Source organism: Neodiprion lecontei, chromosome 7 (assembly GCF_021901455.1).
Source record: "Neodiprion lecontei isolate iyNeoLeco1 chromosome 7, iyNeoLeco1.1, whole genome shotgun sequence".
NCBI lineage: Eukaryota > Metazoa > Arthropoda > Insecta > Hymenoptera > Diprionidae > Neodiprion > Neodiprion lecontei.
Genome location: NC_060266.1, coordinates 18263328 through 18288276, shown reverse-complemented (window position 1 = coordinate 18288276; position 24949 = coordinate 18263328). Strand labels below are relative to the sequence as shown.

The window sequence follows — 24949 nt, the reverse complement described above, 5'->3', positions numbered from 1 at the left end:
GCTTATTAATTAGGTCTTGCGACTTGAATTGCGATGAGATTAAGGTGTTGCGGTTCGGCGGTTTCCTGTTTCTCCCCCAAAAAAATCGGATAGCCTAAACCTCCTATCCGCGTGACTATAAGTACCAGTTATCCACTTACTACCGAACTCGTTGAAGCGTTTGTGCAAAAAAGTTCATACGTTTATAAAAAAAATTGATTTGGTTGATCTCACATCTTCCAAAACCGGATTTATACCCAAGTCTTTTCTTTTTTCTTCTTTGAACTCTTTTCAATCCTTGCCCATTGAAATGTATCCATCGATCATGTCGATGATTTCGTCTTCTGGTAAGACGGCCAAATCCAATGTTGGTGGACACAATGAAGATTTGCGAAAAAGGTGAGTCACGTTTACTCTGAATAACTGTAACTGACAGAAAAATTCTCAAAGTTTTCGTAGGATGGAAATCACAATTAAAAGTATTATAATTATTCAACAGTCATTCCGCATCTTTTTAATTACAGGAACTCCACCTTGCATGGCCTGCCACTGTGCTTTTCTTCTGATATTATCAATTCTGGGAATACCTATAACCACTACTCACCGAACAAAATTTTCAAGGTCTCTCAAATTATGCTCCTATTTTTCGACAGTATTATCTGTTGCTGCAACATATATAATTAAGGTCACGTGCACGAGTGGATGGCTGAAGAAATGAGGGAATTCTTGAAATTTGTAACAACACAACCTAGTATTCAATTATATGGACTTTTGTTTCATCCAAAGCATGCAGATCAAGCTTCATTTATAGTTTTTTAGAAATAACTCACGATACCTCAATAACGGCTTAACTAATCAGCTTTAAGTGTGAAAACGGTATTCTTGACAGTTTATCCTGGTTCTAACGATGAGTTTTTTTTCAACAAAATGGCGATCGTTTGAAGTCCTATATAGTTTTATGGGAATCAAACTTCGATCGAATTGAATAATTGGTCAGGGAGTTGTAAATTTCAAAAATTCACTCATGTCTACACATGTACAGATGCATATCCCCTTAGTGAGACAAGTACCATGTTTGAGTGAAACTCGTAATCCAATACTTTAATAATGGAGTAGCACAGCCAAGCTGGCTACCCAGGAATTGATAGTAAATGACGGTCACATTTCGTTTTTGATAGTTAGGAGAACTCGGATCTGGTCTCAGACCGAGAGGAGATGTTCAGGATTTTTATCAACTGAAGCAAAAATGGTTAGCAATACGAACGCGTACGGGAGAATTGTTCGAAGACACGACATTCTCAAAACCGGATTCAGTCTATGCCTGGTACGCGGAAAATAATCTTGTTCAAGGAGTGACGTGGCTACGCCCAAAGGTAAGTATTAACAACTGTCGTGGATAAATGATGTTTGTTAAGCTAGAAGATATGTTGCGAACCGTTAAGTATCTCGCTTTTACTTTCAAAATCCCAATCGTTTCCATAATATTCAAAACTCGACCGAATCAGTGGCTGGTATGAATCAAGATGTGTGTATTTTTTCCCAGGATATAGTTGATAATCCAAAACTATTTGTTGACGGAGTTTCACGATTCGATGTTCAGCAAGGGAAGTTTGGTGATTGTTGGCTTCTGTCAAGTATTTCCAATTTAGCGATGCACCGAGATATGTTACTTCGAGTCGTACCGGAGGATCAAAGCTTTGAAGAAAAAAATTATGCTGGAATATTCCATTTCAGGTAAATTTTGTCTTCCGGTATTGTTCAAACAAAAGATGGTAAGTCTGTTCGAAGATGTGTGTCATAAATTGAGTCTACACTTGCAGACTGCACGAAATCAAGCTATCGCTATTATCACAACTCTTTTACTCTAAGTAAAATTTCTATTTGTGGTTACTATACAGTACACAGTGCGTATAATAATAGGACATTGTGTACCAAGGGGCTAAAGTATTACTTTTAAGGCCAAGGCCTTGAAAGGTCCACCCCTAAGGTTCACACAAGCATACACTGGAGACGCGCCGAAAGGCGAGGAGAACATGGCAGTATGATATAAAGTAGTTTACATAACGCGAGCATGTTTCACACGTTTTTCCGTACACAAAGTACCTGTTTCTATGACGGACGAATGAGTCTGCGAATGCGCATGCGCGGAGTACTGAATACACCACTTTTGAGTCCTAGGAGTTCAAAGTGGTCTTTTCTGTACTGTGCGCATGCGCTGTCGCAAACGAATCTGACATTACACGACCCTAACCTCAATTTCTTGCTTCGCAAAAAGTGCGTTACGTACTCTTGTTATGTAAAGAAGCGTGTGCAACAAGGAGGCAACGGTTTTTTCGCCTCGCGTATTTGGAATATTCGTCTTCGGCTCACCTGAGACTCCAAACTTACGCTCGGCCCGGAAAGACCGAGTTTACCTCGACCTCGTTACACAGTATACTGTCCATTTTTTTTGCCTGAACTGAAAAATGTAGTTCCGGACACATAATGAAAATAAGTTTGTTGCTTTAATCAGAAAATCTAGTATATGTTACTATTTTTTTAAAATTATGATTGCTCGGGCGCCATTTTTTTTACGATCCTTGAGATGATTTGATTTTGATGCAACGAGAAATTGATTTTAAGGCCTTGTTCAACGGGATGAACGTAGGTTATTAAATAAACAGGTTTAACTACCTCGCTTTAATCACAAAATTTACTCACTAAATAATAACCTGTACCGAAATTTCTTTTGTAATTTCAAGAATATTCAAAAGCATTATCATAAAGATACATATTATTTAACAACTATTATACACAACGGAATTGTTCTCAGTGTAAACTGGCTGTTAATTGTAATCCGTTTACTTAGATTTTGGTACTGCGGAAGATGGGTGGACGTCGTAATAGACGATTTCCTGCCAACGAAAAACGGAAAATTAATATGTGTACAATCGGGTGATCGAAACGAATTCTGGAGCGCATTGCTTGTAAAAGCTTACGCCAAGCTTTATGGTTCGTGGGGTGCTCTAGATGGCGGGTTCTCGACAGAAGCTACGGAAGATCTAACCGGAGGTTTATCTACCACCGAATATAATCTCACTGCAATATTTGACAATATGCTCCAAGACATGGGAAAAAATCATGCACTTATAGGATGTGCGACAGTAAGTAATTATACATTTTTGTTACATCAATAATACGAAAACGTTTCAAGTTTGTTACGAAACATCGTACCGTGTTCGACTATAACGAAAAAAATGAAGAAACAAAGAGTAACGAATCTGGAATATTTGTCTGAAAAATTCGACACTGTATCGAGTTTCGTTACTCCGGGGCATGTCAAATTACAGTCGAAACGATTGATTTTTCCGGATCGTTAAAAATTCGATAAGCATGCATATACATTTTTCACTTAACTGTAATGAAATTTTATAGTACGCTCGATAATTCACTTCTGGACTCGAAGTTGTTTGTACTTTTTTTAAAAGTAGAATATGAAAAACGATCACGTTTACCTGTTTCAAACATTTTACTGTAGCCAGCGATTGATGCAAACGGCTTGAAGTCAAATCATGCTTACGCTATCACGAAAGTCTTGAAATACAAGGGAGTTCGACTGTTGAGACTAAAAGATCCGTTCGGCGATGAGGTTGAATGGAACGGGCCGTGGAGTGACAAGTAAGGTCATGAAAAACGTGACTACGTTGAAATAAAAATCGTTCGCCACCAAATATAAACCAGATTGATGATTCTACAGTTCGAAAGAGTGGAAATCTGTTCCTGATAACGTGAAAGAAGAACTCGGTATGAGGATTGGCGCTGACGCTGACGGTGAATTCTGGATGGCTTTCGAAGATTTTCAAAATCATTTCAATTCTGTATCGACTTGTTATTTCAACTCGGGGTCATTGAACAAGGACGGCAAACGTAAATGGAAAATTGGTACTTTTGATGGCGAGTGGGTGCGTGGCGTCACAGCTGGACATAATGGCTGTAAGAAATGGGGTATTTCAAAGGGCTCGATTGACCATTGGGGAGCTTGGCTGAGCAATAGCGATTGCCTATGTAAGGAAATCAGATTAAAGATATATTTTTTTCCACGCTTTTTGCCATGTACACAAATCTATAACATTTTTTTCTTTTAACAAATTCAAATAATATAGAAAAGGTAAACAATATTCGATATACAAGAATTAAAAAACTATTTATACAGTTTTTAATTATCACGAACCGTCAATGATATGGGAACAATGTATATTGTTTTAGACACTCAATTAACATACATTAATTATGATATTATATTAAATATCACGATTTGGTATACTTGTTGAGATTTCAGTGATCGGGATCCAACCTCACTTCTACCAATATATTTATTATTAACAATATATAACAAAACGGTAAAATTCATTATTATTATTATTATTCATTGAAAAATGTAACGTTAAATCTAAATAGCTGCTATCTTAGATTTTTCATGATAAAATCAAAACATTTTTTTATTAAAAATTATTTTCATTCCGTTTAATTTTTTTTTTCAATTAAATTATTTTAGTTAGCCTAGTCGGTAAATGTAATAAACAATTGAAATATAATTTGCAGTGAGACCCGTACAGAATCTACAGTACCGTATAAATTTGGGACAGCCGGATCAGGGAAACGATAAATGTACAGTGATAGTATCATTAATGCAGAAACATCAAAGGGTAAACCGAAAAGTTGTCGAAATGCTGGATTTTGTGTTTCAGATTTATCGTGTAAGTTTTTGGTTCGTACTGTAACAGGAGTATATGATTAAAAGCAATATTAATCAGAACATTTGGGGTAGGGAAAAAATGAACACAGCAAGAACCAACTTCGTTGTTTAACAATTTTCAACAGATGGACAAACCTCACGAATTACCGAAGCCATTGGACAGTAATTTTTTCGAATCACGGAAAGCGATTGTTATTAGCAACGGCCAACTTTGGGCAGATTCACGAAGTATCGGCTGCCGGGTAGAATTACCACCTGGAGATTACTGTATCACACCGATTCTTAATTCCAAAGACAAGGAAGCGGAATTCTTGCTTAGAGTCTGTTCTGAATATCTGACTAATATGGAGTAAGTCATGCTTGATTAACATGCAGGGTGTCCTAGAACTAAGTGACCAAACTGATAGGGGTAATAGAGGGGTTCAAGCTGAGTAAATTAACCCGAAGATCGTGTGTTCTCCGAAGTCTTGTTCACGAGATTCGATTGGTTAAAAAATCGTGTCTTATCCACTGGTTTTTGTCAACAACAAGACGAATAATATCAAATTTAAGAATTTCACACGAAAGTATTTCCAATATCAAATTTTACTACTAAAACGCTACTTCGGAGACCACCATGTTCTTCAGGTTAATTTACTCAGCTCGATGACCTCTATTACCCCTATCAGTTTGGTCACTTAGTTACGGAGAATCACGTATATCATACGTATTATTATAGTATATAAGGTCAATAAACGCGATGCATTATATTGAACACATTTACGTTACAGGGAATGGGACGAGCAAATTGGTCTTTGCGTGGAGAACAATGATTCGGTAAAGGAAAATTTTACAGTTATTCGAATTATTACGCGAACAGTTGCAATTCTAGCCAACTTATCAGCTGTGAACGCTTGCGTTGAAGAAATAAGAAAATTATCGTAGAATAACTGCAACGGGAAAGGTGATTTAAAAAATTAGTAATGAAATCCTTTTTCAAGGTACCTCATTCGTCAAAAGTTCATTCGTCGATGGATTACAACGATAACAAATCAAAATTACAGGATTTTGAAAAATATGCGAATGGTGCGTTGGAGGTTGGCTGGAAAGATTTGAGGAAAGTGTTGCAGGATGACTTTGGAGAAGGTTTGTATTATTTTGTCAATAGAGATGAGATGTATGTTAGACAAAAAAAGATTTCCTTACTTGTTGGTGATTATAGTGTTGCCGAAAAATCATCTAAACTTAATTGTTGAGTGTATTGTGTATTCTTCACGGAAATACATTTCGATCTGAACCGCAGACTTCGTTAGGGTAAAAAAATAATAATAAGCAATAATAAAGTATTCCTGTGAGTCTGCCAAAATTTATAGAGTACGAAGTACGTAATGTTGAATATTTTCAATCCATTGTACTGAACATATTAGTTATGTCAGGGTAGCAGCAAAGATGAATTGGCGCTTAAAATTTTATTTCATTTGAACCAACTGATGATGTATAATGTAAATATACCGACCTGCGTAATAACATTATTGAGTAAATTTGTATTGAACGAAGATTTCAGAGAGTATCAGTGTCGCAGCATGGTAAGTATGCTGGATAAGCTGGATTCCGGTAAAATTGGATTCAGAGAGTACGTAGGACTTTGGAATGATATTGGAAAGTGGAGGGTGAGAATTTCTCATCTACGAATACACGATTCCGTGATTTATTTAATTTTTATTATTGGAACAACCGTTTGATCCATAGACAATATTCAACAAATACGACAAAAACGGGCATGGTCACTTTGAGACGTTCGAATTGAGAAAGGCTGTGAAAAGTGCCGGATACAATTTGAATAATTACACGCTGAAGAAGCTCGTGCGTCTTTACGAAAGCAATGTTGGTAAAATCACGTTCCGGGATTACGTCATGTGCGCATTACAAATGAAGACGATGATTGGTAAGCGTATTTGATTATACTTGCATATTGGTTGAGACCCGATTGTTTTGCTTTGATCTCACTAAGAACTTGGATTTACAGATTCATCCGGAAAAAATCTGGAAGGAACGAGCACCAAATCAGCTACGTTTGGACTTTGTTCTATTTAATGCTATGAATTAAAAGGTTTCACAGTTTTATAACGATTATCTAACATGTAATTTTCATAAGCTTCTTTAAGAAAGAAATGTTATTGCATTAAATAAAATGATAACGATCAACGAGTGTTTTGTGTGTGAAGATAAACAACCAGAATGATTAAAATCGGTTAACGACTGTAAAATTAACGAGCCCCGATTGCTTTTACGACGTAAGGCATATAATTCAAGGTCATCTTGAAAGTTTGATCAATAGGTTTATTTTCATATTAGTTCTGTTTCATTGTTTATCGAATCTCGGGACAAAGTCCCCTCGGTTACGCGTTATGCATCGGACATCGTAATTATGCGTTGAGCAGGCTTTGATTAGTAAGTAAATTAACAAGGAAAGAGAAAGCAGCGCTGACAAAAATATCTCTTTGATAAAGTTGATGAAATTTCATTACACAGCTGTCGTCGCTTTTTCAGAGATTATTGGCGATATTTAAGGAAATCCTGATAGAGCACGAGCTAATAATGTTAATACCATTCAAATATTATCGTGCACACAACAATAAAATCACCGCAATCTATCAGCATTACCAAACTTTGTCTAATTTCCACGTTAATGATTGCGAACCAAAGTTGTATAACAATGATGAAACGTTGCTTGAGAGAAACTGGAATAATCGGAAACATTTGGGAATTTCATTTTGAGAATCTATCGGGTAATCGACCTGCCACTCCAAGATGTTGATAGAACACGATGTTCGAAGAAGACATTCCTCGGTTTCTATTGCCGTTGTACGTTCCTTCAAGCTTTTAATTCACGCTGGGACACCGAGAGGTCCAGCTTCTTTTTTTGCAGTTTTTTATTTATTAGACTACATTTTTGGGAACAACTGCCCAGTTTTTTGATTCCACGTGTTCCCTGAAATATTTTTAAGTCTGAAGAAAATATAAAATTTATTTATTTACTTATTCCAAAAATAGTACATGTAAACAAATGATCGAAATTCATTTGCTCTTTTCTTTTTTGGAAAAATTTTTCCTTTTGTTGCTGTTGTTTATCCGTCGTATTGGTTCAGTCATTTTAAATATTTCAAATTTCGAGTTCAGATTCGTAATCAGTGACCCCGAAAACCAAGTAACATAAAGTTTTATCAAAATCAAACAGCTTTCTGAATTTAGGTCCGCCATATTGGACCCACCACTTTGAATTTTTAAATTTCGAGTGCAGATTCGTAATCAGCGAACCGAAAAGGACATGAACGCAAAATGTCAAGTGAATCACAAGTAAGGAAAAATCTATGCAGGAAGGGTTAAATATGAAATAGAAACTTTGAACCATGTTGAGTTGAATAGCTTTTTCCTAACTATGAATTTTAGATTCCTTAAAATTAAGAGACAACGGCAAGGGAAGTATTCTCATCTCATCAACAAGAAGTTTAGCATCTTCTTTCAACTGGCAGCTCGATTCCTCCAAACGGCATGAGTAAAAAATTATTTTTATCCATGATTAGAGGTATTTTATAGTGTTCGGTGTTGGTTTGAAGCGATATTTCGATAGCATCGTTATGAGGCCCATTTTCGTTTGTAGAAGCCCGATTCTCATCCCTGAAAAATATAAGTTGGCATTTGAACCATAGTCAATCGGTAGGTGATTTGAAATTACGAAGACACCTGTCCTATACAATATCTAGGTCCCTCGCCAAAAGGTAGATAAGCGTAACGGTGCCTCTTATTATTATATATTATATATTATATATTATATATTCTCTTCGTTGAATCGCTCTGGGTCAAACTTTTCTGGATCAGGGTATATATCGGGATCCCGATGAATCCCCAGCACCGGAATGACTATTGATGTACCAGTTGGAACAACAAAGTCGGTTCCTGGTACCTCAACTTTCTGGTTGCACTCTCTGTTGAGAATTGGAACGGAGGGATATTTTCTCAGTATTTCTGTAAAGATGAGGAAAGCCACGAAAATATTCGGTTGCACATCCGTCTACCCAAATGTTACTAGAGTGGCTGCAGTAATTTGTTTTCATTAATAATTTATACTGACCAGATAATACTTTGTGAAGATAAGACATCTCGTCGATGCTTTCGTAAGTCAAACCTGACAAATCATCGAAGTTTCGAATGGTCCGAAATCTGACGCTCATAATTCCGAAAGTGCGTGAATAAGAAAATTAAAAAATCTGAAATATCGTAAATCTGAATAATCGAAGAATTTCAGTTCCGTGAATTTTGGGCTTGGTGAAATTTCACCATTTTCATATTTCTTTGTTTTGGATTTTCGATATTTTTACGTCCGGAATCCTGGTCATTCCGATTTTCGGTTTTTCTGATTTTTTACACCCACTTGTTGAATAAATTACGTTGTGTGAGTATATTTTGACTTTTGGAATTTTAATTTATCGTAACTTTATTTTTCGTAATTCTTTTCTATCGAAACTTTACATTTTAAAGCTTTTCTCTATCGTAACTTAATTTTTCGAAACTGAGCAGTCGGATTTCCAACCATTCGAAACTTTGTTGTTTCGTAAAAGTTTGATATCTTTATTTCAAGCTTCGTCACCAAATACCTTTCGAAGAATTCGGAACTTTGACCCCGCCCCGCATTATAGTAGGCAATGATTGTATAAAATTCAAAACAAAGCCAATTTGTGATCCATTCTATAATCTAAAGCAAGAAAACCCTTAACGCATCATAATAATATGTGCAGCATATAACAGTGTCATCATAAAACAAATCTCTACGGAGATAATGAACTTGCTTTGCGTCCCAAATAATCGTAATACGAGGCGATATTGTAAGCTCGTGATCCACTGAATGATTTATAGTCATTTTAACTTATTTTTACATGTACCTGTATACTTTATGCAATTGGAACAATTGTTATAAGCTCTTGATACTCAGTTTGTACTGGATATCAATCCAAAGCTTATTGAATATAACAGACTGAAGCGAAAATGCAGAATTGTCAAAAATTGACATGCTCTAGTGTGCGAAATCCGGAAAAGTTCTTCACTTAAGACTTGTGGAGGCTGGCTAATTTTTGAGACATTAACGATTTTCAAGTCGTCAACACTACTAGTTGAATATAATTTTACAGACTTCATGAGAACCCTTCGCTTTTTTCATGCGGGCTGGAGACTGTTAATAACAGAGATACTATTATTTTTTTTTTCAATTTTTTTACTTCTCACTTTTTATATTAAAATTTTAGTGTGTTTTTCTTCAAAGTTTGAATTATATTTTTTTGATAAGTTACTGGTGAGACAATAAGCAGTAAACAATTTTACTACCAATATTTGTTAAAACCGATAGATTAATTATCCACGAATATTATGTGAAATATATAAAGGCAATATGTGAAAATTCAAGCATGAAGCATTTTTTTCAAATTCAATCGTTTACCATTTGGTACTGTACATTGAAGCCAAGTAGTATCAGATTAGTTACAAGTTGAACACTTTTGTATTACGCTAAAATGTTTGTTAATCTTTACTATCTCGGATGTGAATTGTGTTTTGAAAGGGGTCCTTTTAAATAATCGATAAAAAGATATTTTACTATGACCAACTTCGACGAATTAATTCTAATATATATATGTATATTACTGTGCTGGGCAAAATTGTAATAAAAAATTAACAATTACAAATCACTAAGGATAATTTTTAATGACATTGAATTTCATTAAAATTATTTTCAGTAATAATAATTGAATCGGAGTTCAGTGAAATTACTTTTGATAATTGTATTTGACTCAGAGTCCATCGAAATTATTTCCAGTAATTGTAATTGAATTGGATTTCATTAAAATTACATTGAGTAATTTGAATTTAATCAAAGTTTATCAAAATTACTTTCAGTGATTGGAATTTAATCAGAAATCATTTCAATTATCCTCAGTGATTGTAATTAAATCAGACATTATTAAAATTCTTTTGAGTAATTGTAAACTACACGATGTGGTCCAATTGAATTTTTTTCTCTAACGTTATTCCTGTGAAATAATAACAAATAGACAAATAAATTTACTCCGTTTTTGGAGTATTCAAATGGTGTGATCGGAACGAGTCTTTTACAGTCAATATGTGAATGGGCTATGGTTACCAAAGTTTTTTGGGTAGCTGATCAAGGATTTCACATTACTTTGAAAAATCAATTTGTTTAAATAATTTGCTTGACCAGTCAATGTGAATATGTAAGCTCCATGAAGTTCCCGATGTTTTCGGAATTTGAAATTATGTTGAGAATTCGACATTACGTTTCCAAAGGTAATTTGTTTAAATAAATTATGAAAAACAATTGAAATTTGAAAAAAAAACATAATCATTTCCATTAATTGTAATGGATAACAGAAAAATTACAATTGTTCCAAGTAATTGTAATTAGTAGCAGAAAAATTACAATTTTTTCAAGTAATTTTAATTGACAACAAAAAAATTACAATTATTTCGAGTAATTGTCGTTGATAATCATAAAATTACAATTGTTTATACTAACTGTAATTGGTAAATCAAAATTTATAATTATTTCCCGCAATTGTAATTAGTTACTAAATATTACAGTTATTCACAGTCATTGTAATTTACGGGTAATGAAATGACGAAAGTAATTTCTGCTGCCCAATTCTGATTACATCTAGGGGGAAATCTGGGGAGATTTTACTTCCTTCACGGTTCGTTTTTTGCTGTTGTAGCGTGGCGCTACTGGCTGTCACAGCATGCAAGGTCCCTAGATTAGGAAGGTCAAGACACGCGTGTTCCAGTTTTTCTGACTATAACATGGGCAAAAATGTTCTATGCGCGTTCGCCCAAAAAATATCAAACTTACATTACCGCATTAACTAGGTTTGACCGATCTTGCTCAATTTTTTAAGGTTAAGCATTACCGAGTTGCGCCTTTAGTATCCTGACGTGCACGAAATAAATTGAACCACGTATATATTTTGAGGTTAATCATTGTGACAGGTCAGGAATTAGAACCACACCGGGTGCTTTCCATTTAGAGCACAGTGTGACAAATTTCTATTGTAAGCGGCCAATCCGGGCAAAGAAATAGACCAGAAATGTTTACACTGTGTCATATTGTGCTCTAAATGGAAAGCATCGATTGTCATACGAAACTTTTGGCGCATTCTCACTAATTTTTTTGTCCACGCGTGTCGTGACCACTGGTCGTGACCTTCCTAATCTGGGGACCTTGACAGCCAGACCGTGCACAGCATCATTGCGCTGGCCGTGAAAATTCAGCCTAAGTGTAGGGCACTGCCATTACCTCCACGCTTTCAGCGCCCTGCGAGATACGTCAAACATAGTTAGCCGGCCTTAGAAATTTTTCGTCAAAGATTTGAAGCATCGAAGCACTGCGCGATTCAGGGATCCAGCAGAGATCCGGCGAATTGTCAGTGCATCAAAGAAGCAGTGTCTGGGAGTCCCCGTGTTTTATTCTCCGGTACCACTTCCCAAATCGTGAGGAAACGCTTTCCACCAATTGAATTGTACAACTGTTCTCAGTAATATACCGTGTACTTGAAAATTTCCTCTCATTGAAGTGATCAATATGTTTTTGTATTTCTGTATGGTTTTACTAGTTGTTTTGTAACACGAAAATCTAACCTAACCTGTAACGTCGATTCGACTACATTTGTTTTCAAATCTTCATAGCTTTTTGGTTGTTTGTCTCAACAGAAAAGAGGTAAACTGAGGTTTTAATAATAATTTAAAGTTTTGTATTAGCAAAATCATAATCAATAACTAAACTACCGGTTTATAACTGTAGTCGCTACTTCCGAAGATAAGTAACATGAAAAATAAAAAGTCTGATGTTTCCAGCAGATTTTGCTAATTAATCTTTTACCAATGCCACCCATTAATTTACGTCTTAGACTCGTAACAACATTGAATTATAATTAATCTAAAATCTAAAATATTTCTGTTTCCTTAGCATCATGGTACAGCCAATCGAAGAATTTTCAGCCAGGCCATATCAGATTGATCTGTATGAGAGAGCCGTCCAGTATAACAGTATCATATACTTGCCAACAGGGGCAGGAAAGACATACATTGCTGTCATGATCATAAAAAAATTGAGCGGCGATGTGATCAAGTAATCATTTATTCATTGTATTTTATAACTCCTCCTCCGCCATCCAGTTCTTATTCTAGACTAGTTAGTCCTGGTCAGAACTCATTTTTAATAATACAAGTTTCAACTCATTCTTAAATATAAGTCACATTATGACATGTACTTTCATAGTTTCAATTCTACTTGTCAATGGATTATTGTACATATATTAGTTTACAAGTCACCGGTCTAACTTTATAAACAACTGATCCTGCTTTTTGAACAAATCTATGATTATTCACAGAGTTTAGCATGAGCGTTTGGTGATGAAATCAATCCATTAATATTTTCTAATGTAATTCACTTATATCTTGTGTATTTTTTTTCTGTCACTTATTGATTTACTTATTAATTCATTTTCTAGGGCTGAAGCTTACTAATAATTCAACGATTGTTTGCTTTTTTCTTAGGCCTTACAGTGTCGGGGGTAAAAGAACAATTTTTGCAGTGAATACTGTTGCTCTGGCCGATCAGCAATTAAGATACTTACAAAGACATACTCATTTAAATTGTAGCAGTTACACAGGCGAAATGCAGGTTGATTATTGGAGCAGAGATAAATGGTTACAAGAATTGGAGGATAATCAGGTATTACTCAATATAAATATTATCTATATTTCCTGAAACTTTGTAATACCAGTAGTGTAGATAAAGTATTTCAATTGCCATCAATTGATGGCAAACTAAAACTTTTGTCATCATTTTCAATGAATACCGCAATAATTAGAAAATTCAATTTCTAACCAGCATTCAGGTATTTTCTTTCATTTTCGCGATTATTTGCAACACATGGACAACAACAAAGTTCAAATATATGTACAATGAAGCTCAAACTTTTTTTTTCTTTAAGAAATTATCTGTTTAAAGAACATTTAATCGTTATTTTGATGTCTGCAATAGTTTTGAGAGTTATCACAGTTAGTCATTCCAAGGTGGTTTTTATCTCAATTTCCTTAATGCAAAGGACCCTGCAATCGTTTAAATTCAAGATGATTTTGTGTACATACTAATATGTCGTTATCTCAAATTATTATATCAATATTGATGTTGAAATATACCTGCTACTAACCGATTTCCAGGTCCTAGTTATGACTTCCCAAATATTCCTTGATATATTGAATCATGGCTATATATCATTGAGCCAAGTAAATCTCATGATTTTTGATGAGTGTCACCGAGCTGTGAACGACCATCCGATGCGTTTGATAATGCAGCGTTTTAAGGATTGCCCAAAGGACCAGCAACCAAGAGTCTTGGGCCTAACAGCGACTCTTCTGAACGGCAATATCAAAGTTGCAAAGCTTGACGAGACGATAACAGTAAGTTAACAGAATTATTTATATAAACCTACTCTGTGGATTTCTATTTTTATTTTATGCTTCATGTTTTATAAATGTATTTTCAAAGGATTTAGAAACTACGTTTCATGGAAAAATTATCGCTGTTGAATCATTGATTGGCGTTAGAGGCTATGCTACAAACCCTATAGAATCCATGGTCAGATTCAGTCCACCGTTAAGGCTGACAGTACTAGAATCGACAATGGCACGATTGATACAAGCCAGGGAGATCCTGAAAGTAGTAGAAATAAAGATTGATCATGAGATGATTAACAAAAGTGATAATGTTTTCAAACCTAAGAGCAAATCGAACAAATTTCAAAACGTTTTGAGTGATCTGGAAGAACACTTGAAAGTGATGGGTAAAAAAGTCTTATAGTTTTTTAAAGCTATCTTTCACGTCTATTGCTCTATTCTAAACCCTTACATCCTTATCATACTCACCAATGCACATTGAATTTATTTCAGGTATATATGGTGGAAGTAAAGCAGCGCTGTTACATACCATACAACTTGAGTACATAAAAAAATCTATTAATAATCAGGTATGTATAAGCGATCGAATAGATAATTAGTGAATATAATTAAATGTATTTACTACTGACAGTGAATTGTTTCAAACAGTTGAAAAGCGGGAAATTTTACTGAATTTATAACTCAAGGATATTAATTTCAGGAAACTGTTTTTGTGATTGATTACCTGATAACAGTTTTGACCAGTATAAGGAAAATAGTTGAGGATGAAATGGAAGGTTACGAACCCAATGAGCAGATAATGAAGTGGGTGATAAAGCTATTTACAAGGCGAAGGCATAATGTCATTTACAAACTTTGTTTATATTTATGCAAAATAATAGGTGTACATAACAGTATTAGGTGTTAAAATATGAATGAAAATTTTCAAGACATTCCAAAGTTTACCAAAGAGGCTATAAATAATTAAACACCTAAAAAATTGACCAATTTTTGGTATTTAGATGTCGATAACCCATTATTCAATTTGATTTGGATTTGTTTTATTCAAAAGTATATTCGAATCCAGCTTCATTTGCGTATTTTTTTTTTTTTTTCCATTAGAATCAATTGGTAGGAAACCTTTGTATTAACTAACGACTACCATTTCATTCGGTAGCATATTTTGTATTGTCTACGATATCTCTAAAAGGGATTTACCTCAAATTTGGAAACAGTATTTTCAGCTAGTCTAATGTCTTTGCGATCGTCCCATTTTTCTTTAACCATATCTTTTGTTGTTAACTAATTTAAAAAACTGGACATTTTTATTTTTTTTTTGTTTTATCAAAAATCAAATTTCGAATTCAAACGGTCGCCATTTTATTAAAAAAAAAACGAAGACCATCGAATCTTGGCAAACAAAATAAACTATCCAAGAATACTGTCTCCAAATTTGAAGTAAATCATTTGAACCATTCTTTTATATATTATGGGCACTGCAAAATATGTCACTGAGCGTAATGGTAGACTCTGATTGTCAATTCAATGCTTCTTATTAGTTGATTCTTATAACAAAAATGTAAGCGAAGCACAGGCTACATGTATTTGAAGAAAATACACCCCGATTGAATTGAATTACTGGTTGTGAATTTATGCAGCTTTTCAGCTGTCTACTGCTATATAACCCATTAATTCTACAGTTTACATTGTTAATTCAGTACTGTAATTGTCAAGAAAAATTAGTAAAATTGATAAGCCTGACATTACGCTCTTCTCTTAGAATTCTATTTCGTACTTTTGATAGTAATATTCACAACCGTAATTATTCATCACAACCTTTACGAATCTTATAGATTTTCATCTGATCAAGTTCTGAAATTGTTCAAAGTTTTCCTGGATTTCAATAGGGAAAAGTTGGATTCGCAAAGATTTTGTTGCCTTGTTTTTGTCCAACGACGATTTACAGCCAAAGTGTTGTACCATGTATTAAGGGTAAATATGCTGATTTGTTTTCTATTTTAAACAGCAATCAGTTATTGTGCAGAATAGAACATTTTTTAACGTGTTTCACAATATTCGTTTCAGAATTTGCACAATACAAACGAGAATTACAAATTTTTACTTGCTGAATTTATGGTCGGGTTTTCAGCTAATCCACACGATAGCGCCAGAGAATCTCTCTGTCAGAGGAAATGGAATAAAGAAGTTTTACACAAGTCAGTGAAATGATTAAGTCCAGTATGATTATCCAACATTTGCATGATCCAGTTCAACTCACATGCTGCCATGTAAATTCATTCGAAGTTCGTGTCGTATTCAAATGAATCGAACGCTAAATTTTTGTAAACAAAAATAATGTAACACGCGTGAAAGTGAATGCAATATTGAAACAAATTTAATAATTTTCAAGATTAAAAAATGGTCAAGCAAACTGCATCATAGCGACAGACGTGATAGAAGAGGGAGTCGATGTTCCAGACTGCACTCTGGTTGTTCGATACAATTTGCCAATGGACATTAGATCATACATACAAAGTAAAGGGCGAGCACGTCATGCAACGAGTAAATATATCATATTAGTTCCCAGCAATGACGATCAATTTGCACCGAAATATGCCAACTTCAAATTAATTGAACAGAAGTTGGAACAGGTATGTATGAACTTTGTGCAAATTATAATTAGTGTAATAATCATCTCAATTTTCATTGTCAGTTCCTAATTGGCAAATCGCAATTCCGTACTGAACCAACTCCCGAAACATTGGACCAAGAATTATATACTAATGAAATAGAACCTTATGCCGTCACAAATACTAATAATGAAATTAGTGTTGTCACTGGAACAAGCGCAATAAATTTAGTGAATCGCTATTGCTCTACATTGGGGAATTCACACTTCGTTTCTCTAACTCCAACGTGGAAATTAAGGAAACTGTGTTCAGATACTGGCGATCTAAAATTCCAGGTATTTTATGGTGTACACAATGGAGCAATTTCTTATGGCCAATACTTTTATTAATTAATCTGTATGACTCTGCAGGTCAGTTTACAAGTGCCGATATTATCTCCTTTGAAACAAATAATTCTCGGAGATCCTATGCCGAGTATAAAGCTCGCTAAACGCTCGGCTGCCTTGAATTGCTGTAAAGAATTGCACCATATCGGTGAATTAACGGACAACTTATTGCCTGTGACAGTTGATCTGATTTTAGAAGACGTTGACTATTTGTTTCCGCTATGGATAGATGAAGAAAAAACACCACTATCACAGCCAGGAACGGAAGCCAGGAAACGGCTACATGAACTCGTAGTATGTAAAAATGTTACAGCACTGAAAAACTTTTATCGTTCGAGCCAGCAAAGGCAAGAAATCTACTTGTGCGCTTGACTTGAAAAATTTATTTACAGTATCCCGAATGTCTCTTCTCTGCTTTTCCCATGCCTGACCAGGACTTGTATCTTCACATATTGAATATTAAACCAATTTATAGTGTGCCTCAGGATAATCGGCGCTTAGTATTTTACAACATTTTATCAGACTGTACTGGATATGCTATTTTATCAACAAAGAGAATGCCGCAGGTATGCACAAATTTAATTGGCAAAAACTACAAAATTTTAAGTGAAAAAATTTTCACCACAGCTTTCAGCGTTTTCGATATTTCTCAATGTTGGGGAGGTGAATGTCAACGTTGAAGTTAATCACGCCAAACTGCAATTGACTGCCGACGAAATAGGAAAGCTCAGATGTTTTCACACAATGATTTTTACAGAAGTAATGCCAATTATCAAGCCCTTCATGGTGTTCGACAAAGACAACTTAGACAACAGTTTCTTGATTGTACCAGGTAATACGATTTTTAGTTTTCTTTGATTAGAACGCACGACTCAAAACTTAATCACTTCTCTGATCTATGCTTGGCTTTTACTGTTTTTAGTTGACCATAAATGGGAGATAAACTGGGAAATTGTTGTGTCCAACCACAAAATAGAGCCCATAAAGCCGGAGAAACCAATCTGTGTCAGAAACGTAGACTACGAACTTGCTTTAGTCAGGCCAAGCTATAGATCAGCAAATGTATACATAGTGACCCAAATTTGTGAAGATAGATTCGCTGAGTCGAGTTTTCCCACACTTGACTATTACTCATATGTGCACTATTTTAAAAGCAAGCACGATCTTCTTATTGAAGAAGGGCGACAGCCTCTGCTTGAAGTTAAAGCCATTTCGACAAAACTAAATTGTATCAGACCACGGTGAGTTATTATTCTACTTGCGTAAAATCGTTATATTGAATTCTAAGATCAACACATTTGGATCTCTACTTCAAAAAGGGGATCAAGTGCTGGATTAAGTAAACGAAAGCGAGCTGATTTGTCTGAAGATTTCGAAGAACATTTGGTACCCGAGTTGTGCGTCAGATTTGAGTTCTCTTCTTTATATTGGCTCAAGGCGACCACCCTGCCGTCCATTATTCATAGGATTTCACAATTGTTGATTGCTGACCAACTACGAGTAACCATTGAAGCCGATGTCAAGTTGGGGTTGGCCAAGTCGGATGCTAGACAAAAATGGAAGGATTTCAGAGTCTCGGAGAACACAGTAAAAATTGAAGATAATGAACCTTCGCTTGATACGTCCTCTGATGATTTGTTACCCGAAACTGTGCAATCAAGGCCTGAATTAACAGGACCTGAATTTGATGGTAAGAATAATTTTCACGGCGCGGTGAGTAAGTAGAAAATCAATAAACACAGGTCTTATATGAAAAGAAGCACTTGAATCCTTATCCAATTGTATGATGTATGGATTTTTTTTTTTTTTATTAGTGTTGGATTCAGAGTCAAAACTGTACTCATGGACCAAGAGCCAGGAGCCTCAAGATATTGAGCGAAATATTGACGAGATTCAATTAATTGACATAGATTACTACGAACGTTTCATGTCCTCTTCTTCTCAAGAAGATAGTGATATTCTGGTAAAGATATGGGATAAAGTATCACTTCACTGATTGTATCACATAATTATTACATGAATCATATCTGCTTCTAGAGAAACAATATCAAAGCTCGAAATCATATGAGTAAACCAGACGTACAAGTACCAAAAATAAAATTACTCTACCAAACTACACAAAATGGTCCTGATCAAGTCTCTATAATGGAAGTGAGTGTCCACACTTAAAAAGTAATATACATATATATGTATAAATATTAGGGTGCTTTTTTTTGGGACTATTTTTTTTTCGCTTCCGACCTGAAATGTTGGAAATGCTTATTTTGGGGGAATTTTTTTTTAAGCATTTCCAACAAAATTTCAGGTCGGGAGCGAAAAATAAATAGTCCCCACAAAAAAAGAAACCCAATAAATATACGATTAATACAGAAGCCTGATGAAAGTTTTCTATGAATTTCACAGGCATTGACTGCTAAAATGTCGCATGACGTGATGAATTTAGAAATTCTTGAAACGCTTGGAGATTCATTTCTAAAATTTTTTACGTCATTGTTTTTGACGGACACGTTTCCCACTTTTTCGGAGGGTCACCTCACTTCGATTAAAGGAAAAATAATTGGTAATCGTAATCTTTATTACGCTGGTTTCAACAAAAAATTACCTGGCATGATCAAGGTTGAGGAATTTACACCCACAAGCAATTTTATTGTGCCGGCTTATTCAGTACACAGAAAATTACAGGGGATACTGTTGCGTGCAGAGGTATGCAAATTATTTTCTAAACATTCATTACAGAATTCTTTTCAATGTGCTTTATCATCATACCCATTTATTTAAAGTGCACTAAATTTTTCAAATTGTTCGCACACACTATGTGGCAAAAATTTAGGGAGAAGTGACAGTTTTGATCGGAGTATTAGAGAAAAGATTATAAATCATAACATTGAAATTCACTGACTTAAATTGATTACCATTCTGTTTAAAATTTTTGCTTAGGTATCGCCAAACATTTTATACAATTTGAGGATATCGAAAGAAGAACAATTGTCTGGGTATCTAAATAGTAACACTATCAAGGAGATTCAAGATAAAGTATGTGGATGGGAAGGTGGAGACGCTCAATCTGGTTTAGAACATTTTTTGTGCGTTCAAACCGTGTCTGACAAAACAGTTGCGGACTGTGTGGAGGCCCTTATCGGAGTATATTTGCAGGTAGCGTTTTAAAATTTTTCTTCAACTTGAATAAAAGTATAACATCTCGATGGAAATATGAAAAATTTTATGAGATGAGATTTATGAAATTTTCGTAAGTTCATGAGATTAGTATTAACAGTCATGAAATGTTAAAAAATTGTCAACTTTACAAATTATGCATGCAATTTAATACTTGAGTTTGCTCTAACTTAGCTAACAAATGACTCAGGGCACGCGAGATTTAAAAGTTTAATTTACAGAGCACAGGCATCGAGGGTGCTGCAAAACTTCTGCAATGGTTCCAAATTATACCATGCGAAATTCCTGTTGAAAGCATATTAGGCGGAGAGCCCAAGAACCCACTTATCGGCGATGGGAACCCCAATATGCATATGGCATGGGCAAGCACACTTGAAGAAAGAATAGGATACAAATTTCAAAATCGAGGCTTTCTATTGCAGGTAATGAATTGATTTTGATATTTCTTTTTCAATCTTGATAACCACATACAAAATTTCTTGTAAATATTCAATGTTTTTTGTTCCATTTATTACGATTTGTAATAAACAATTTATCTCACAATCCAATTTGTTCCACAATCTCAAATTTGTATAATTTTTACAGGCCTTTAGTCATTCGTCTTATTCACCCAATGTTATAACAGCCTCTTATGAGAGGCTGGAATTTTTGGGCGATGCAATACTAGGTGAGAAAAATAATGTTCTATCACACGGTAATTTCATTGATTAAACAAAATTTTGAATTAAAGTCGTACTGATTTTTTAAGTTTTTATTATAAATCTTTTTTTTTTTTTAAATGGTGTGCTACTGAATTTTTCTCTTTCCATTTGTAGATTTCCTCATCACTGCTTACATCTTCGAAAATTTTGACAATTTGTCACCTGGGCAACTTACGGATCTCAGATCAGCACTGGTTAATAACATCATTTTTGCTTGTCTAGCGGTTCGATACGGATTACACACATATCTTTTGGCGTATTCTCCACTGCTTATTGATATGGTCGACAAATTTGTCGCATTTCAAGAACAGAGAGAGCATGCAATAGATGATGAGGTATTCATCGTGAATTATTTGTAAATTGGTGATGTCTGCATGATTGCGTTATCGGCTTCCCGAATTTATAAATTTTTCGACTATTTGAAAATTATTATTTTTTCAATCTATTTCTGTAATATCAAATTTTCAGTTAATAGCAATGAAAAACTGGCGGTAAAAGTGTTACATCATTAATCATTTTTTACTGTGTAATGCTATTGATATTTATAAATCAAGGTATAGTATAACCTGGTTAGAACTAATAGTAACTTGGATTATAAATTGTTATTCAAAGATCAAACTTTTATGGAAATTTTTTTTTATTGTGTCGTTTAACGTTTAATGCGTGTATATTTTTACAGCTATTGTACGTTTTATTGGAAGAAACTAGACACAGTATGGCCGAATTTGTTAGCGTACCCAAAGTTTTGGGTGATATTTTTGAGGCATTGGCTGGAGCCATTTACCTAGACAGTGGTAAATCGTTGACGAAAGTTTGGGAAATATTTTATGCCTTAATGCACCGCGAAATTGGTGCGTAGCAAAAAATTGCTGCTTCAATTTGAAACAAGTTAGTTACTAAAAATAAAGTACCATTGATGAACATTGAAATAAAATTTCTTTACAGATACATTCAGTAAAAATGTTCCAAAGCAACCTGTTCGAATGTTATATGAGACACAAGGTGCTCACCCGAAATTTTTGTAAGTATGATTGCATTAATATTGTGCATTCACATGCATTGAATCTTTTAATTTATCTTAAAATAATGCTATTCTCAGCCCTGCAATTGCCCTTGATAATAAGGATACGATTATGGTACCACTTGAGATAACAATTTGTGGTAATAAAAAGAAAATTATTCATGGATTTGGGAGTAATACAAAAGAAGCTAAATGTGCAGCTGCCAAACAAGCTTTGAAGGAGCTGAGACGCAGGTAATGAATAGTGATGCGGAACAACATGCGTTATTTGAAGCCGTTTTCAACCCCTTTTTACTTTTATTTATTCAGGAATATGTAGTGTGCATGTAGATTGCTTATCCGCATGCTTCCCATGTAACATTTCGTGCATGAATATATAGAAGATGAAAAAAATGAAGTATAAGAATGGAGAGAAAAACATAACAGAAATAAGAAATTACCTCCAAAAACAGGTAGGACCAAGTGTGCCTATGCAACGGCATTATGGTATCTATTACGAATCGAAATATCTATGTACTTTGAAAGCTTCGCTAATTATAAATACATACATACTAACGAAGTGGGGCATCGTAAATAATCTTAGATAAAAATCAAATAATAACGATTATCGATTTTATAATTTTATTTGTAACTTCCAAGATTTTCCAAATATTTTTCTAAAAAGATCAACGATACTAACTCAGATTTATTAAAAATGTACTAGGTAATTAGAGAATCAATCGCAATAAATGAAAACGCAAAGCATGACCTATTAAATTGTGCAATTTTTCACGTATTATATACAGAATTTTTTTGATACTAAATGGGTATTGTGTGAGGATAATGTTTTTTGTTCGAACTTTTGTTATTTGTATTCAGCTCGACGATACCCGCTTGAATTTATAGCTTAACGAACCCATAAGTTTTTAGAATTTTTCTTACAACATGTAACAGTGCAAGCCGTTTCAAGGTTACTATGCAACTATGCTTAACATTTGGTTTTATAGTATACTACAGACATGGGTGCTATTGAGAATTCAAATTTTATTAGATTTATTTAGCTTTATAATGATCGTTTTATATACGAAACTTAGCCAATGAGATTTATATATTTAAATTTCAATTACATAGAGAGTTTCGTACTTTCAAAAATAGATTTATTTTCAGATTTTTTCAATTAATTGTTTGAATTTATTTCTAAACAGTTTTATGTTTGGACAAACTAAATAAACAAATGTATGTTTTAAAATCATGTATTTAGATAACTAAGACAGGTTTTTTTTACTTTCAACTATAGTTTCAAGAAAAACTGATGTAAGTTGTTATGTCGATCTTCCATCGATATCAAACCTACAAATTACTACGCAATTAGAGAATCAATCGCAATAAATAAAAATGCAAAGCATGACCTATTAAATTGTGCAATTTTTCACGTATTATATACAGAATTTTTTTGATACTAAATGGGTATTGTGTGAGGATAATGTTTTTTGTTCGAACTTTTGTTATTTGTATTCAGCTCGACGATACCCGCTTGAATTTATAGCTTAACGAACCCATAAGTTTTTAGAATTTTTCTTACAACATGTCACAGTGCAAGCCGTTTCAAGGTTACTATGCGACTATGCTTAACATTTGGTTTTATAGTATACTACAGGCATGAGTGCTATTGAGAATTCAAATTTTATTAGATTTATTTAGCTTTATAATGATCGTTTTATACCGGGACAATCTCTTGAAACTATACATATAACGCGCATGCGCCAAATAATTTAATCTCATTGGTCGGTGAAATCGCGCCGCGGTGATGTTTTCATCTGCTGAGCAAGGCGCCAACGTACACTAAATGAAACAAAAGCTGTAATTCTCTCGCGCGTAAAGCCGTGGATTGAGGTTATGCTGCTGTTTATTTTTACGTAGCGTGAATTGTCTAAGAAGAATAGTATCGTTCAGCAATACCGTGGTTGATTTCGGAAGATATTCAACCGACGCAATAAAGAATTTAACGGAAAAGCAAATATCAAATGATACAGAAATTGGGTGTTATTTATTGAAAGAAGAAATCTAATATTCAACGTGAAATGTCATTAACAAGTCGGAATCTGGACAAACAGAGGTAGGTAAGTAAAAACAATGTTTATTGTGAACAGATTCTTTGTTTACATAAAATTAAAAATAAATGAATGGTTGAGACCCAGTAGAAGGTATTTCCAGAGTAGATTCGTTACGGTGCAGTGCTCCAGAAGTCAGTAATCAGTGCCGATGAACATGAAACAAATAAAAGAGATGAGTAACAAGGAATAAAGAAATTATTCATCTTAAACACGAAGCTTAGGAGGACAAAGAGTAGCAATTAACAGAAAACGTACCCGACGCAATACTCACAAAAAACCTCGCCGACATCATTGATTAGTTGACAAAGTTTTTGCAGCTCCATTGTACAACAATCAATGTTCCGTTAACAAAGAGGGTTCACCAGAATCCAAGAATAAAAAGAGAAAAAGAACAACAGTTAATATTACAGTGTAAATCATGCTATTAATGAAAAATTAGGAAACAAACAATAACTTACAAGACAATCGTCCGATAACACTGGAAGACCAATCTCCACTCTTCTGATCACCCCTCGTCTGGCCATTGGTGGCCTTTCAAAAAGTGCTGCCGTTTCTTTTGCCTTCAAAAATACCGAAAGATCCTGTTTGATAATAATAGCTTCTAATATTTTCAGGTACGAAATAATTCATTGTCAAAGCGGGACTAAATTTGTCAGGCACGGAAGCATGTAAGTAAATTTCCAATTACGTGATCTTTGACAATGACAATATTTTAACATGGATTCAATGATAAAATTGGTTTTTTTTTCA

The 24949-nt window shown here is 34.4% G+C and overlaps 2 protein-coding genes across 7 annotated transcripts; both read left to right on the top strand.

Annotated features, from left to right (window-relative positions):
* The first annotated feature begins 168 nt into the window (after window positions 1–168).
* On the top strand, window positions 169–6898 carry LOC107218493 (calpain-A). Its single transcript, XM_015656387.2, has 14 exons — window positions 169–378; window positions 504–600; window positions 1158–1352; window positions 1523–1713; window positions 2828–3122; window positions 3497–3636; window positions 3716–4023; window positions 4561–4715; window positions 4840–5063; window positions 5485–5530; window positions 5695–5839; window positions 6251–6363; window positions 6443–6638; window positions 6720–6898. The coding sequence occupies exons 1-14, from the start codon at window positions 290–292 to the stop codon at window positions 6785–6787; spliced, it is 2262 nt and encodes a 753-aa protein (XP_015511873.2). The 5' UTR covers window positions 169–289; the 3' UTR covers window positions 6788–6898.
* A 4718-nt stretch (window positions 6899–11616) lies between these two features.
* Window positions 11617–22862, top strand: LOC107218481 (endoribonuclease Dicer). Of its 6 annotated transcripts, none has more exons than XM_046745055.1 (27): window positions 11620–12227; window positions 12720–12881; window positions 13310–13487; window positions 13979–14218; window positions 14307–14601; window positions 14708–14784; window positions 14916–15019; window positions 16048–16186; window positions 16280–16410; window positions 16605–16845; window positions 16908–17159; window positions 17235–17504; window positions 17603–17776; window positions 17838–18042; window positions 18133–18451; window positions 18530–18900; window positions 19025–19173; window positions 19248–19361; window positions 19614–19913; window positions 20148–20363; window positions 20606–20806; window positions 20970–21051; window positions 21200–21420; window positions 21765–21936; window positions 22031–22106; window positions 22185–22340; window positions 22416–22862. In XM_046745055.1, the coding sequence occupies exons 2-27, from the start codon at window positions 12724–12726 to the stop codon at window positions 22423–22425; spliced, it is 4851 nt and encodes a 1616-aa protein (XP_046601011.1). In that variant the 5' UTR covers window positions 11620–12227; window positions 12720–12723; the 3' UTR covers window positions 22426–22862. The 6 variants fall into 6 exon arrangements, with proteins under 6 accessions (XP_046601014.1, XP_046601012.1, XP_046601011.1 ...); XM_046745057.1 differs by having other exon boundaries at window positions 11621–12244; window positions 16102–16186; XM_046745054.1 differs by having other exon boundaries at window positions 11621–12244.
* Window positions 22863–24949: the final 2087 nt, after the last annotated feature.